We start from the raw sequence: 14,595 nt of genomic DNA, 5'->3' as shown, positions 1-14,595 counted from the left end.
CCCAGCCCGACTCCCCCCGACGGGTGATGGCACCGGGTCCAGGGAGCCAGGTGCCGCCCCTGCCCTCCCCTGTGGCCGCCTCTACCGGGGCTTACGCAGTGCGGGCAGCTCCACTTGCCCTCGGGAGCCTTCTCCAGCTCGGGGTCGAGGCAGACGAGGTGGTAGGCCCGCGGGCAGGTGTCACACAGGATGATCTCCCCGCCCTGCTGGCACACCTCGCAGTAGTCCTGGTGGTCCGTCTCATAGCCATCACCATCGTCAACTGGAGAGGGGGAAAAGGCAGCAGTGGAGGGGCCGTCCCCCTAGTGATGCACAACCATCTCCATCACCCTTGCCTGACAGGAATTCAGTAGGTGCTTAATAGATGTTGGGTGGATGAATTGGTGAGTGTGTGGACAGGTTGGGGTGAATGGGTGGAGGGGTGGAGGGATGGGTGGGGGGGTTGGGGGACCTATGGGGTGAACAAATGCTGGGGGTGGCTTAGGTAGGAAAAGCGAAGAGATGGGTGGAAGATAGATATAGGGGAAAGGAGGGAAAGGTGGATGGAGGAACAGAAAAATGGATGGACAGAAAGATAAAAGAGAGGGAGGAAAGGTGAGACAGAGGGATGAAACTAGAGGGTGAGAGGATGAAGGGGTGTTGGTGGGTGGGGAAAGGGGTGGGTGACAGGGTGGCCAGTGGATGAGTTTCTCCAGCCCTACCTGCCAGCGCAGACCCCTGGTGGCTCACACCAAGGGTCTTATTTCTTCCTCAGGACACCCCTCTCTTGTGATAGAAGAGACCAGGGCAGTTGAGGAACAACAGAGCATCTTCCTGGCCAAGACCAGGGGAGGCTGAGGCCTGAGGATGCCTCCCCACGTCCCCAGGGGAGGCTCGGCAATGCCCCCATATCCACCAGGAGGGCCTGACAGCCCTGCAACAGGAAGCCCCACTCACTCCTCCTCTTCTTGCGCCGCCTTTTGCTCTTCTTGCCCAGGGCTGCAGAGCACTCAGAGCGCACGGAGGAACTGTGGATGCTGGCACTATCCAAGTCTGACTCCTCCCGCTCATCTTCCTCACTCTGCAGGGGAAGGAAGGGGGCCTCGAGCCAGGGATACCCAGGGCTCATCCAAGGACTCTGCTTGCCTGGATTGGTGGGGTGAAGCGATGCAGGGCCAGAGGAGGCTTTGGAGACTGCTCCCTGGGGTTCACTTCCCCCACATCCAGATAGAAGCCTCATGCCATAGCCCAGCCCACTGGCCCAGCCTGATGTCCCCCCACCCACTGAGCCCTGCTCTCCAGCCCCCAGGCACTTCCACATTTGCACCTCCACACCACTCCCCAGGCCCTGCCCTCCCTCCTGCCAAACTCCCTGCAAGGGGCAGACCTAAGGAACCCCCACCCAAGGAGTCTCCCCAGACCTCTCCTTGGCTGAACCCACAGGACAGAGCTGAGCCAGGTGTGGCATGGCCTGTCTGCACGCTCTCTCCCTAGATGTGCCTGCTGGACACAGCAGGTGCTCATCAAGTGTTTGCTAAGCTGACCTGGACCACCAGGTCTGGGGTGGGCCATCCCTTCTGCTCCATATTCCCCTTCAGAGCAGCTAAACTCAACAGCTTCCAACTTCCTCTCACCTTGCAGGGCTGAGGTGAGGGGGAAAAACCCTCCACACACAGAGAAAGGAGTGGGCAAGGCAGAGACACTGGCTTAGGCTCTGACCCTGGGGTCAGAGCTGGGCCTGGGGGTGGAGGGATAACCAGGGCTCCAACTAGCCTGGTCCTACCTACTACCTCCCCGGGCCCCACCCTCCCAGGGTACCCTGCTACCTGGATGGAGCCACAGCTGTGGCAGCAGGAGCCAGAGAATGTGGGCTGGGGAAAGTTCCTGCCCAGAGCCCAAGCTAGAGGGGCCCTTGGAAAGATCCAGCCTATACCCGACCAGAGCCACAGGGTAAGCCCAGCAGGCATGCAGGTAGAATGGAGGGGAGGGGGCCCAGCCCCCAGCCGGCTTAGGAGAATGACAGGAAAGCCCACTGTCCTCGGTCCCCTGGGCCCTCCCCAGCACACATGCACATACACACATTCACACATCTGCGTGCACACACACACAAGCACACACTTAGTATGCATGCCCACATACACACTCACCGAAGAGCCCCTCTTCCTCTTGCCACCAATCCCCCCAAAGCGGAACTTGAGCCCAGCCACCTTCTTCCCCTTGCCCTTCTTCTTCCCATCTTTGGAACCTTTGATCTTCTTCCTCACTCCAGGCCCTGAGAACAAGGGTCATGATCACCAACTGCCACTTCATGCAGTGACCCAATGAGGTTTAACCATCTCCCTTTTCAGATGAGGCATGAGGGCTGGGGACACAGGGAGTCCCTGCTTGGGTCACACAGCAGGGAAAGGGAAAGCCAGAGACTGACCTGACCCAGGCCAAAGCACTGGCCCTCTGCCAAGAGCACCTGCCCCTACACTGTCCCCACCCCAGCCAAGGAAGCCCCTGTCCGCCTCAGCAGAGCCACCAAAGGCACGCCCACCCGCCTGTGGTCCATGCTTGGGCCCCCAGAGCTACGTCCTGAGGCCAAAAGCCCTTCCTACAAGCAGGCAGGGCAGGCCGCTCCCACAGCTGCCCCCCAGGGAAAGGCCGGCAAGTTGAAGCTAGCCACGGGGCAGTGAGCCACCCCCAGTGGCCCAACCCACTGCCAGGAGAAGCAGAGAAGGAGAGGTCCAGCAGCAGGATTCACACCCAGGTGGCTTTAGCCAAGGCCCTCCTCCGGCCACTCTCGGGACAGACTGGGAGTCCCACTGCTCCCTCCCTCCGTGATGCTACAAAGAATCTACTTCAACAGCTCAGCTGTGAAGCAGCGCTCAGGGAATCAATAGCTTGGCAGCTGGAGCCCCAGAGGAAATAAGTAAGTGGATGGGCAGGTGGTGGATAGGCTAGGCCAGGCCCTTCCTGAGGTCCTGGTGACAAGGGTCAGGCAGGACAAGGTGCAGGGTCAGACCCATGTCACTTGCCTACCGGGCCCCCTCCAAGACCTGGCAAAGGGGTGTCAGGCACGGCACCACGGCCTTGTCCCAGAAACCAATGCTGCTTTCTTTAAATATACCTTGGATTTAACCCAGGGGTGCTTTATCACAGAGCCAGTCCTTTTTATTTACTTATTTATTTAATTTTGAGACAGAGTCTTCTCTAAGTTGCTGGGGGCCTTGTTAACATGCTGAGGCAGACCTCAAACGTGTGATCCTCCTGTCTCAGCCTCTCAAGTCACTGAGATTACAGGAGTACACCACCTCACCCAGCTACCAATCTCCTTGGGGCTGAAAACCAGGGTCCCCAGATCTCCTCAACCCCCACCCCCATCAAAAACCAAATCAGCATCCAGGAAGGCTGAGTTACTGGAGTTAGCACTAGGGAGCACCCTGGGAGACCAATGTCCCCAAACCCAGGAAGCCAGAAACCTCCACGCAGAATGCTCCCTCCCTGCTGCCCTCTCCTCCTGTCCACAACCCCTAGCCCTGAGTCAGACTGGATCTGGACCCCCTTCCTGGGCTCCAGTCTGACCATACCAGCCCCTTACTCCCAACTCCTGCACCTCCCTGGATCCTAAAGCCAGAAGGGGCAGGGAAATGATCCTCTAGCTACCCCGCAGGCCTGGAGAAGGACTGTGCCACAGTGGCAACCAGAGGAGAGGTCAACAGGTTAACCCTGGCCACCTCCAACTCCAGCCTGCCAACTCCCAGAAGCCCAAGACACTCGGGCCTCCCTCCTTCCCCCCATCCTAGGTAGAGGGGCCTGCTGGGTGGCCAGGCACTACCTCCAAAGCTCTGTCCCCATTATTCCCATTCCTCCCTACCCCACAGGTAGACAGGAACAGGCTAGGATGCCACATGGCTGCAGAGAAAGGGCGAGTCAGCCCAAACCCCCTGGTAAGGAGTGCCCAGGTGCCCAGCAGGGCATGGAGTCCCCCACCTGCAGTCTTACCCTTGCCCTCTTTGGTCTTAGCCTTGCGGATGGGCACTGGCTGGGGCACCTGCTGGGGGCTGATGGCCAGTGGCGGGGCGATGGTAACCGTCTCTACGGCTGCGGCCACCGCCGCCGCAGCTGCTGCCGCAGAGCTGCCCTTGAAAGGGTTATTGGCACTGAATTCCCGCCACTTGGCACCTAGGACCGTCATCATTTTGGACATGGGGATCTTCGGGTTCCTCTTGGCAATGAGCGGCCTGTGTTGGGAGAAACAGCCAGGACATGAGGGCAGAGCCGTCCCTTCTCCCAGCCCCGCAGCCTCCAGCAGCAGCCCCATGTTCCCTGGCTAGCGAAACCAGGTAGAAAGGAGGACAGGGAAGCACAAAGCCAAGACAAGAGTCCACCCCAGACACTCCTGTTCCCTCCTTCACAGCTGGTGAGTAGCTAACCAGTGTGTAGACCCTGCAAGATCTGAGAGGACAGAGGGCACTGCAGCAGACGAAGAAACAGGAGGACCAAGGGCAGGCCAGCCAGGGGAGGCCTGACCATCTGTTAAAATGAAGGGGAGGGACAGGACCCTCCCCTGCCAGCCCTGCAGGTCAGTGGTTGGCCTGACAGCCCTCATCCTGGGCTCTGCCTCTCTGTCCCGACCTCTGACTTGGTTGTTCCCCAGGGACGAACCCACAGATGCCCAGCTGCAGCATCCTGGACCCCAACCCACCGGAGGAACTGGCTGAAGGCCTTGTAGTTGGTCAGGGTGTGGTAGTCCTCCTCCGAGAACAGGTAGTCCACATCATCCAGGCCCCACTCAGCCATGAGTTGCCCCGAGGACTTGGGCTCCTAGGGAGACAGAGGCCAAAAGTGGGATCAGAGATGAGGTGGGGGGGCCCCCAGTCTGCAACCCAGATTCCCCCAGTGCAGTCCTGTTTGGCCCCTGAAAGGACAGGTCAGGTTCTGAGGACAGGAAGGCATGTCCTGGCCCGGGTAGGGCATGGGTCAACGGCCTGTCCAGGGCAGAGCTGAGAGGGTCCTTTAGCCAATGCTTCACTTTTAGGATAGGACACTGAGACCAGGGAGGTGTGGAGACACCCAGCCAGCTCTTAAAGAGGCCCATCCCAGGGGTCAGATGACCAGATGGCCACGCTGTCCCATGTAGGCTGTGACTGGACGGGGAGTCCTGCAGAATGGGGCTGAGGAGCTCTAAACTGCTGTGCACCTGCCCTTAGCCCTGAGGACACCTAGCCTGAGCTCTGCTGACCCCACAGAGGCAGAGAGGGGTGCACAGAAACAGCCACCACCGGGGCCCACACCCTAGGATCCCCACCTCTCAGTCTCAGGGCCCTGACTCCGTATCCCCCTGTGCTGCCTTCACCCGGGGGAGCTGGGCTTTCTGCTCCTGCAGTAGAAAATCCCCAGGGGTACATGGTCTCCCTGGCCCCCTGGAGCTGAGGAGCAGGCCTGCCTGACCGGCACTGCAGAGCAGCTTGGGAACCTGGCTCCAAGAGAGCTGGACACCCTCCCGTGACCAACCTGTCCCTACCATCCCTGCAGGCACCTGGGCCCTCCAGCCCACCCCCAGGAGAGCAGAGCGGGCATGGAAGCTAGGCAGTGGACGACACTGTTGGGGGACCCTGAACTGCTCCCTGAAGTCAGAACTGTCAGCCCCTCAGCTATCACCAGTCGCAGATGACTCATAACACACCCACTGACTGATGAGAGCACTCAGTGTCGGGACGCCCCCGAGAGAGCTGCCCCTCCCTCGGCACCTCCTAGCTTCAGTCATTCCCACCGGTGTTTCCGCCCAACAGCGGCTGTACTATTATCTATGGAGCATTCACCTTTATGCTGTGGGGCTCGAGGAGCAAAGCCCTCCTGGTGACTCAGGGTCATCCTCCAACACCGAGAGTGGAAGTCCTGAGTCCCAGGGGGTGTGAGGCTGAGCCTAAAGCCATGGCTTGTTTCCCATGTTTCCGCACATTCATGGGAAGCCACTCGTCCCCCAGGAAAGCAAGACCATTCTCTGCAGCTGCTCTGCTCCAAGTCCAGCAGGAGACTTAGGGAATGCCCACTGGCTCGGGCAGACTTGCAGAGCAAGCTAGGAACGAGGTTCCCTTCCCACCCTAAACAGGGCTGGCCAGCTGTTGCTGGCAGCGAAGACTCCACTTTGTCCTGCTCCAAGCAAAGGTTCCTGACACTCAACCCGAGCTCCCACTGTCACTCTCCCCAGAAACAGGGGCAGGCGCACACAGGCAAGCCACGGCCAAGAGCAGCCAACACATCAGCAAGACACGCAATTTCCTCCACCAGCTCCTAAATCTGCCCAGCGGTATCTCAACACGTCTCCAGGACGCCTGGCCATTGCACGTCTCAGACATGGTGTCCAATGTCCACAGTGCACGCCGGTTGGGAAAACCCGGGATGGACTCTCAGGTTGGAGGGCAAAGAACTGGAGCTCCTCCAGCCCAGGCCACAGCAGTCACCTTTAAGCACCCGTCGTCATTGTCATCCTCGTCCTCGTCCTTCTTCTTCCGCTTGGCTTTTTTCTCCTTCTTGTCCTTGAGTTTCTTCTTCTTCTTTTTGTTAGGGGAGTAGTCACTGCCTTCGCTCTCTGACTTCTCTTCCAGATCCTCCTCATTCTCTGAAAGCTCATCGTTGCTCCCCTGGAAAAGAAAGGGGCACAGTGAGGGCCTCAGAGGTCCCAAGAGAATTGAGGGTCCCGGGTAGAGTGTGGCTCTGCGAGCAGCCTGGCCAAGTTAGTCAGCCCACCCGTCCCTCATCCGTGTCCAATACTCTGGCCCGCTCTGAGCCAGCACAAGTCAAGGGTCTCACTCCCCGCTGAATGAGAAGGGCCAGTCAGGCAAGGCCTCCCGCAAACCAGACCCTCTCCCAAGCGAGACGCAGCCTGCCTGGCCCACCCTCGAGCAGCTCAGGTTCCACGTCCTCTTGCCTTTCTGGTCAGAGCCAGGCTTCTGAGGACTCCGGGATGGTGACTAGTCTTGCACAACGGTACTGGAACCCAGGAGCTGATGGTAGAGGTCACCACGGCCAGAGTCCAATACCAAGGTGTACAGAAAAAGCCCCACGCAGGAAACAATGTCCCTACTGGCGCCCACCCAGGCTCCAGCCCTGAAGCCCTGCTACTGCTGCGCCCCAGGAACCACACCAATCAAGCCAAACCTCGATTAACATGGGGCACAGCCCAGGTTTCTCTGCAGCCAGCTCTCCAGAGGCTGCCAGGGCACAAGCCCACCTTCCCCACCACCCCACACTGGCCACTTCTCTCAATATGAGACAAGGTAATTTAGGCAGCTGTTAATCCTGGCTTCCCTGATTTAGTCTCCTGTCTGAACAGGCAGAAAATGGCCCATTTATATGGAGATAAGGGTGTTTATAGCCAGAGCGTCCCCACCAGAAAGGTACTGCCCCAACAGAAAGCAGTTTCCTCCTGCCCCTGAAGAAAGCAAGTGAGGCAGAGCCCTTCCCAGTCCCCTTGGGCTGGGGTCTGTGGGGAGAGGCTGGCACTATGGCTACAGACAGAGCACTCAGCCTGTCACTCTCATGACTACAGTGAACTGTTTTCAAGGTGAGCGAAGAGAGGCATGGGGCCGGGCGTGGTGGAGCACGCCTGTAATCCCAGCAGCTCGGGAAGCTGAGACAGGAAGACGGCAAGTTCAAAGCCAGCCTCAGCAACTTAGTGAGGCCCTAAGCAACTTAGCAAGACCCTGCCACAACATTAAAAATAAAAAGGGCTGGGGATGTGGCTCAGTGATTAGGCCCCTCTGGGTCCAATCCCTAGTCCCAAAAAACAAGGCAGGTGAGGTGGCATAGGAAGAGATGGAGAGAGGAAATGTGAGCTCAGGGACCGGCAGTGGGACAGAGGGGAGCATCAGAGAGTGGAGCAGAAGGAGAGTGCGGAAGACAGGGAGGACGGGAGGGGCAGCGGGGTCCGCCTGGAGAAGCTATGGGGGCCCCAGCACAACTCTCCCTTTCAGGTCACGCTAACAGAGCTATGGCCGAGGAGGGTGGGGCTGGGGCTCAGTGGTAGAGCGCTTGCCTGGCATCTGTGAGTCACTGGGTTCGATTCTCAACACCATATGACCTAACCTTTTCCCAGGAGAGAGGCTCTGAACAGGCACATCCCATTGGCTAGGTGAGAATGGAAGACCACTGAGGGGCTCTCCCTGAGATCAGGCCAGGAAGGACCCCGCCATGCGCTGCCTATACTTCCCAGCTCTCCACCAGGCTCTGGCTCTCAAACCTCTTACATCCACTAATCCCCAAGCCAACAACACCAGCAGGTAGCAGAAACAGGGCCTCCTTGCTTTACTGGAACTGCAGTGTTTCTCGGAACACTGACTTGACCACACCCGGAGCAGGGGCAGCTCCCAGCCCTGGCTGCTGCCTGAGCCTGGCTCTTAGGCTCTTCCACAGTCCTCTGAAGAGCTGGGCGTCAGACAAGAACATCCATTTTCCCCACGGGTGTCTTCCAGTCAAGAAATACAGGCTCCACCCCAGCAAAGGTAAGGAGGAGGGTGAGAGCCTCGGGGAGCTTCAGCACCATGGACAGCAGCTGATGCAGCCCAAGGGAGGGAATCCAGGCAGCCCTCAGCTGCCTCAGGGCGGACCCCACAAACTGGCCAGGGATGAAGCCAGAGGACCCGGGGTCCTGCCCGTGGGTCCTGGGGCTCCCTGGGAGGCTTTGCCCCTTGCTAGTCTGCAGCAGAGCTGAACCTCAGCCTCCTCATCTGTGCAAAGGCGGTGCCACAAAGGATGGTAGGCGGAACCAAGGGGGGCCGGAAGTAAGCCCTTGGGTGTTTGACACAGAGGCCAGCCAGCCAGGGAAGCCATGCTCAGAAGACAGCGGCAGAGAAGGGCCAGGTCCCGCAGGCAGAGCGACACTCACGCCAGGACCACGTCCTCCCCTGGTAATGTCCAGATGACCCAAGACCCCAAGGCAGGATGAGGAAACGAACCAGCCTCATCTCCCTTATCTGTCCATCAGACTGGGCTGAAGCCACTGCACAGGGCGAGCCTGCAGCTGGGCAGCAGTGTGGACGGACAACGTGACTCAGACAAGACTGGGCTGTGTAGCAACAGCTCCAGAGAACCCGGCCCAGGCATCTGCTGGGAAGCATCAGGATGAGAGAGGCAAGGAGTGGCCAGCACAGCTCCGCAGGCAGGGCCAAGGGGGAGCGGAAAGATGGAGGGAGGGCAGCGGGGAGCCCGGAAGCGGCGCCGCCTGCAGACTGTGCTGTCTGGCGGTGGTGGCGGGCGGCGTGTGCACAGCTCAGGGGGAGCAGGCCTGGCAGAAGGCCAAAGCCTGGCCCTGACAGGCTGGGCCAGAGTCCACCCCAGAGCCGAGCAGGAGACCCCTTCCCTGCAGCCAACCACCTGAGGCTCAGGCAAGATGTCAGCCTCTCATTTCACAGAGGAGGAAGAAGCTGCCAAAGAGAAGGCTCTGAGGCCCAGGGGCCCCTGGCCACCTCCCTTCCCTGGGCCTCCCCCAAAGGGAGCCCACACAGCTTGGACCACAGCCACCTACACGCAGCACTCACCCGAGCTCCGCTCCCCAGCCAGGACGAGTTACAGAACAAGTCTATCCCAGCAGAACTCAGCACCAGCTGTTCTGACACTGCTACAACTGAGCCTCCTTTTGCTCCCCCTGCCCCCCAAAAATCTTGACTTGCAGAGAAAGGGAGTGGGGGATGCTGAATTGGTTCTGAAACAACTTGCAGAGAAGAAACCCAGGAACTGGGAGGACCTCAGTGGCAGAAGGAAGACCAAGAAGCAGAGGGGGGACACCAGAGAATACCTGGACCCTACAAGGGGTCTGTGACCCACAGCCTGCTCAGGGGAGGAGACCAGCAATTCCCTAGCAGAGCTCCACCCTGAGCTCTGTGAGCAACCGAGACACACAGTGGGATGTGAAAATCAGGATGACGGGTCGGGACTTTGACCTTGGCACTGTCCTTTCGCTGCAGCAGCCCCAGACGTGACTGTGGGAGACGCTCCGCTGGCTGGAAGAACAATCTTAGAGGACTCGGAAGCCACCTGCAGAGCACCTTGGACACTGCGCCCCAGCTGTGCCTGTGGCGGGTCCCCTGCTCTACACCCCATTTCCCACGGAGGGCATAGCGCACCAACCTCGGTTCTGGGGACCCCAAGTGGGCAGTCCCCACTGCCCCCCTCCTTCCCAGCTCCGCAGCTGTTTCTGGATGGAAGCCTCTCATCTCCCCCGCCCCTCCCTGTACACCCAGCGCACGCACACCGCATCTCCCGAGAAAGGACGCATTTAAACTCAAAGGAAGGACTGAGAGAGTTGGTCATTCTCAATTTGGGGTCCTTCAAGATTGAGAGGGAAAAAGAAAGAATGAAATATGAGCCTTCCCATTCACGACTGTTATAAACAGTTATAATTTAGCACTGAATAATTGGTTGCTATGGTAACCGCTGCAGTACAGGTTGAAATCATTTCTCCCTCCTGCGCTCCGGTCTGACAAGGAGCTTCATCTACATATGCTCAGGTTCCGGCTGCAGCCTGGTTATTTTATGTAAATCAGAATCCATGACTTGCTGCCTGCCCCCACCCAAACTGCTGCTTGGGGCCCCGCCAGCCCTGGCACCTCCTCCTGGGGTCACCTGGGTGGAGACAGAGAGGGGCAAAGGGATACAATCCCCCTGCCTGTGGGGCAGGCAGGCAGCTGGGACCCTCCTCTCTGGACACAGCATGCTCCAGACCCCCTAGGATCCACAGCAGGTCAGAGCCAGGCTCTCAGGAATGCAGGGAAGGGGGCAGCCCTGAACCAAAGGTCACCTCGAGGAACCCGTCCCCTGGGGTCCCCCAGTCCACCCCAGCCCTCCATCCTTTCCAGGTAGCACCACAGCATCTCAGTAGACAGGAGTGGGGGGAATGAGGGAGAGCAGGGAGGGAAACGAGGCAGGAGGGGGGGAAATGGAGAGATGAGAGAGAGCAAGAGGCCAGGGGGACAGATGCATAAGGCAGAGACCAAGCATGAGCCAGAGGGAGACTCCGTGGGACCCAGCGAGAGACAGCAGACGAGAGCCAGAAAGCTGGGCTGGACACAAAACCAAACCAGGCCTCAGAGAAAGGAGAAGCTGAGACCAGGGCCCTGAGAAGCGAGGCAGCAACCAGCCCTTGCAGGGCCGCCAGCACCCTCCCACTCCTGGCCCCTGTCCAGACACTGCCTCCTTCCTGGCCAGGGCCAACATGTCCAGGAGGGAGGGGGCAAAAATCCACCCTGCCTGGGGCGGTGGCTCTCACAGGCACCTGCTGCTCCCCTGCTGGGACCCAAATGGGGGCCTGGGCAGAGCCAGCCCGAGGCTGAGACCCAGGGCCAGGTGGTAGTGCCTCTGGTCCTAGCCTCCTACCCCATCCCCAGAAATCTGTTAGAGAGGAAACAGGCACTGGGCAGGGGCCACATGGAGGAAATCCCTGCCCTCGGCCGTGAGGCCCAGGATGGAGACCCACGGAGCCTGGGGCTCAGAGGGGAAGGCAGTGGGGCAGCAGAACAGGTTTCACAGCCTCAACCAGTAAGTCACCCGAGGGCCTTGCAGTCCAGCCCATCCACTGCCCAGCACAAGGACAGACCTGCAGGGCTGCGGTGGGGACCCCCCCGCAGTGCAGAGGGAACTACAGCAAGGAATTTAGGGACCTTGCCCATCAAAAGGGCTGGTCTCAGCTTCTCCTTCAGTGGGGGAGCCCCCAGGCACAGGGTCCCCCCTCCCTCTCCATTTAGATACTGGGAACAGGAAGCTCACCCCCTTCGTGACCCCTCAGAAGACTCAGAGCCTACAGGCCTACACATCTCAGGAACCTTGGCCACCCACCTACCCTCAAGGACAACTCTGACCTGGGCCCTACCCTGCAGGTTGGCCCAGGGGTAAAGAGTAGAGTGTCCTGAGAGGGGGCAGACACATCAGTCCTGGACATCACACCAGAATGAAGACAGAGCTGAGGGCAGCAGGTGTGGGCAAAGTCAAGCAGGAGGACCCAGGATCCCTCGCGTGCACACACACAGTGGAGCAATAGAGGCAAGGAAGGGCCTGGGGGGCACAGCACGGGAGCTCGGAAAAGGGGCTGTGGGCGTGGCCAGGTGCACCCTTCAAGAAGCTCTCCCAGAAGGGTCGGGGCCTGCCACTGAGAAAGGCTGACCACCAACCTCAGCGAAGAGCACCAAGCAAAGAAAACCAAGCTGCCTCAGCCTCTCCCCAGAGGGGCCCTGGATGAAGACCACAGCGCAAGATCACAGACCAGGGAAACAGGCCACAAGCAGAGGTCGGGGCCGCTCCATGGCCACCTCACATGGGAAGGCACTTAATGTGTCACCAAAACAAATGGGAGGTGGAAAGGGGACACAGAATCAAGCGGCACAGGCAGCAGCTCTCACGCCCACCACTGTCCTCTCTCCCTCTGCTGGGCCTCCTTGCCTCTGCCTCTGGCCCTCACCCTGGGGCCTCCCTAGGAGCCAGAGCTGAGTTACATCCTGTGCCCAGCCGCTCAAAGCCCACTGCTGACCCTGCCTCACTTGAGAGGTAGGCAAGAGGCCACAGTGGCCCCAGGGAGCCACTGCCTTAGGTGGACTCCCAAGCACTCAGCAGGCACGTGGGCCCTCGGCTGGGTCTTCTGCAGCCCTTCTCCCTACCAGGCTCTGCCCAGGGCTCCTCACTAGCCACCTTCCTGGGCCTTTCATCTACAACTCTAGACCAAAAAGGGGCAGAGCACTGGCCACATGTCTCCCTCAGAACAGGCAGGCTAGGAGAGGGCCATGCCTGGTAGGGGGAAAGCTGGACCCTGCTGAGAGTCCCAGGTTCAGACCTCGGCATGACCACATGTGACCGTGGGCATGGCCGTCCCTGAGCCACTTCTGCCTTGCCTATGAAGCTAGATGCATGCTACCACCCTCTCCCCGGGGCTGCCTGGAGGACTGGAGGGCCAAAGCCTCCCAGTCGGCATGCAGTAAGGTAACAGGGCACCCAGGGTCCCAGTCCAAGTCGGGGAACCTTCAGCTGCCTCTCTGCCTCAGTTTCCCATCTGACAAGGACGAATCCCCATCCCCATCCCACCAATTTCTTTGTTTCTCTGCAGAGGTTTGGTTAAGAGAGCCCCATCCCACCGATTCCCAGGGTGGATCCTGGGGTCCAAGCGAGTCCATGAAGCACGTGGAAGTATTCTGAGCGCGTGGGCTCCATCCATCCGCACCTCCCTCTCCTTTCCTGAACTGCTGGGAATCAGGATGAAACAGACAGGAGCCCGGCTCTAGGGGCAGGCTCGGCTCACCAGGGGCTCTCCAGGACTCCGGGCCTCGCCTCTACATTTCCAGTACGTCTGCTTAGAGGGACAGAGGCTGCTACAGAGAGCCAGGAGAGAGCGCCAAGAGCCAGGAGCAGTGACCACCGGCTGTGAGGGAGGGATGCTGAATGTGGGCATTCCACTGTCCCCACACAGGGCATCCAGGACAGGAGAAAGGAAAGACACCCCCCCAACGTTCTCTCAGGAAATAGGATGTCATGAACCCCCCAGAAAGGCTGGCACACACCAGGCTTCCAGCACAAACTGGTTTGGGTGTTTCTCGGGGAAGCTGGGACTCCTCGTGAGGCCCAGATCTCTCAGCGCCCCTCCCGCCCTCGCATCTCACCTCTTTCTTCTTCCGCTTCCCTTTGGACTTGCTCTCCTTGAGCTTCTTGGATTTCTTTTTCTTGGGAAGGCTCATGGGCTCCGCAGGGAAGAAGCCGTGGAAGCCTTCAAGGCCACCATCTTCTTCTTCTGGAAGAGGCAAAGTGGGGAGGGATTACCCTCTGCTCCCCTAGCCAGAGTACCAGGGACCCACCCGCCACGCCAGGTGACCACTCCGGACCCTCCCCAGACCCAACCAAGGCAAGGCAGGAATGCCAGCCGTGGTGGACAATGTCAGGTCCCCTCCCTGGGCCTTTCCTTCCCCCTCTAAAATGGGACAATAACCACCAACCCCTGGTAAGACAGGGACATGGAAGCTGATCTCCAGGAACAAAAGTGAGCGATTAACCAGCTGGCACTGTGCATGGTGCGCAGGGAGGAAGCAGCCCCAAGGAACCACCCGGGGAGGGTCAGGGCCGGACACAGGCGCCAACCTGGGTGAGGCCCATCCTGTGAAAACAGGACAATTGGGACACTCAGGTCCCATCACCTGAGGACCACATAAAACCAGCACAGCAAGAGCCGGGGTGCTGGAGGAGGGACCCGCCCAGGAGCATCCAAGATGGCACTGCACCCCTTGCCCTGACCCTGCAGCCACGTGCACAGGTGCACACACCTCACCCTACACACACACACACACACACACACACACGCTGGACAGTATGCCAAGAACATGCCAGCTGGGCACCCAGGAAGATGTGGTACCCCACAGAGAACTGTCACATTCACCACGCCTGGACTTCCCGGAAGCCACCAGAATCCTGAACCCCTCGCTTGTTTCAGCACCTTACAGGCTTCGAGGAGAGCAGAGTGGACTTGGGTGGAGAATCTTTGAAGAAGAAACTGGCTACAGCTGGGTGTGGTGGCCACACCTGTAATCCTCAGCTTAGAGAGGCTGAGGCAGGAGGATCACAGTTTCAAGGCCACCCTGGGGAACCTAGTGAGACCCTGTC

The 14,595-nt window shown here is 59.5% G+C and overlaps 1 protein-coding gene across 1 annotated transcript in view; it reads right to left on the bottom strand.

The window, feature by feature from the left end:
* Chd5 (chromodomain helicase DNA binding protein 5) overlaps positions 1–14,008 on the bottom strand; it is a 50,113-nt gene extending 36,105 nt beyond the window's left edge. Inside the window, exons 1-8 of the mRNA XM_048783564.1 lie at positions 14,002–14,008; positions 13,605–13,732; positions 6,429–6,608; positions 4,670–4,788; positions 3,967–4,205; positions 2,127–2,251; positions 937–1,060; positions 12–262 (exon numbers count right to left, since the gene is read on the bottom strand). Coding sequence (XP_048639521.1) covers positions 12–262; positions 937–1,060; positions 2,127–2,251; positions 3,967–4,205; positions 4,670–4,788; positions 6,429–6,608; positions 13,605–13,732; positions 14,002–14,008 — 1,173 coding nt within the window. The remainder of the gene's footprint in view (positions 1–11; positions 263–936; positions 1,061–2,126; positions 2,252–3,966; positions 4,206–4,669; positions 4,789–6,428; positions 6,609–13,604; positions 13,733–14,001) is intronic.
* Between the last annotated feature and the right edge of the window lie 587 nt (positions 14,009–14,595).

Source organism: Marmota marmota, unplaced genomic scaffold, assembly GCF_001458135.2.
Source record: "Marmota marmota marmota unplaced genomic scaffold, marMar, whole genome shotgun sequence".
Lineage (NCBI taxonomy): Eukaryota > Metazoa > Chordata > Mammalia > Rodentia > Sciuridae > Marmota > Marmota marmota.
The sequence above is the reverse complement of the archived record's forward strand: the minus strand, read 5'-3'. Positions and strand labels throughout refer to the sequence as shown.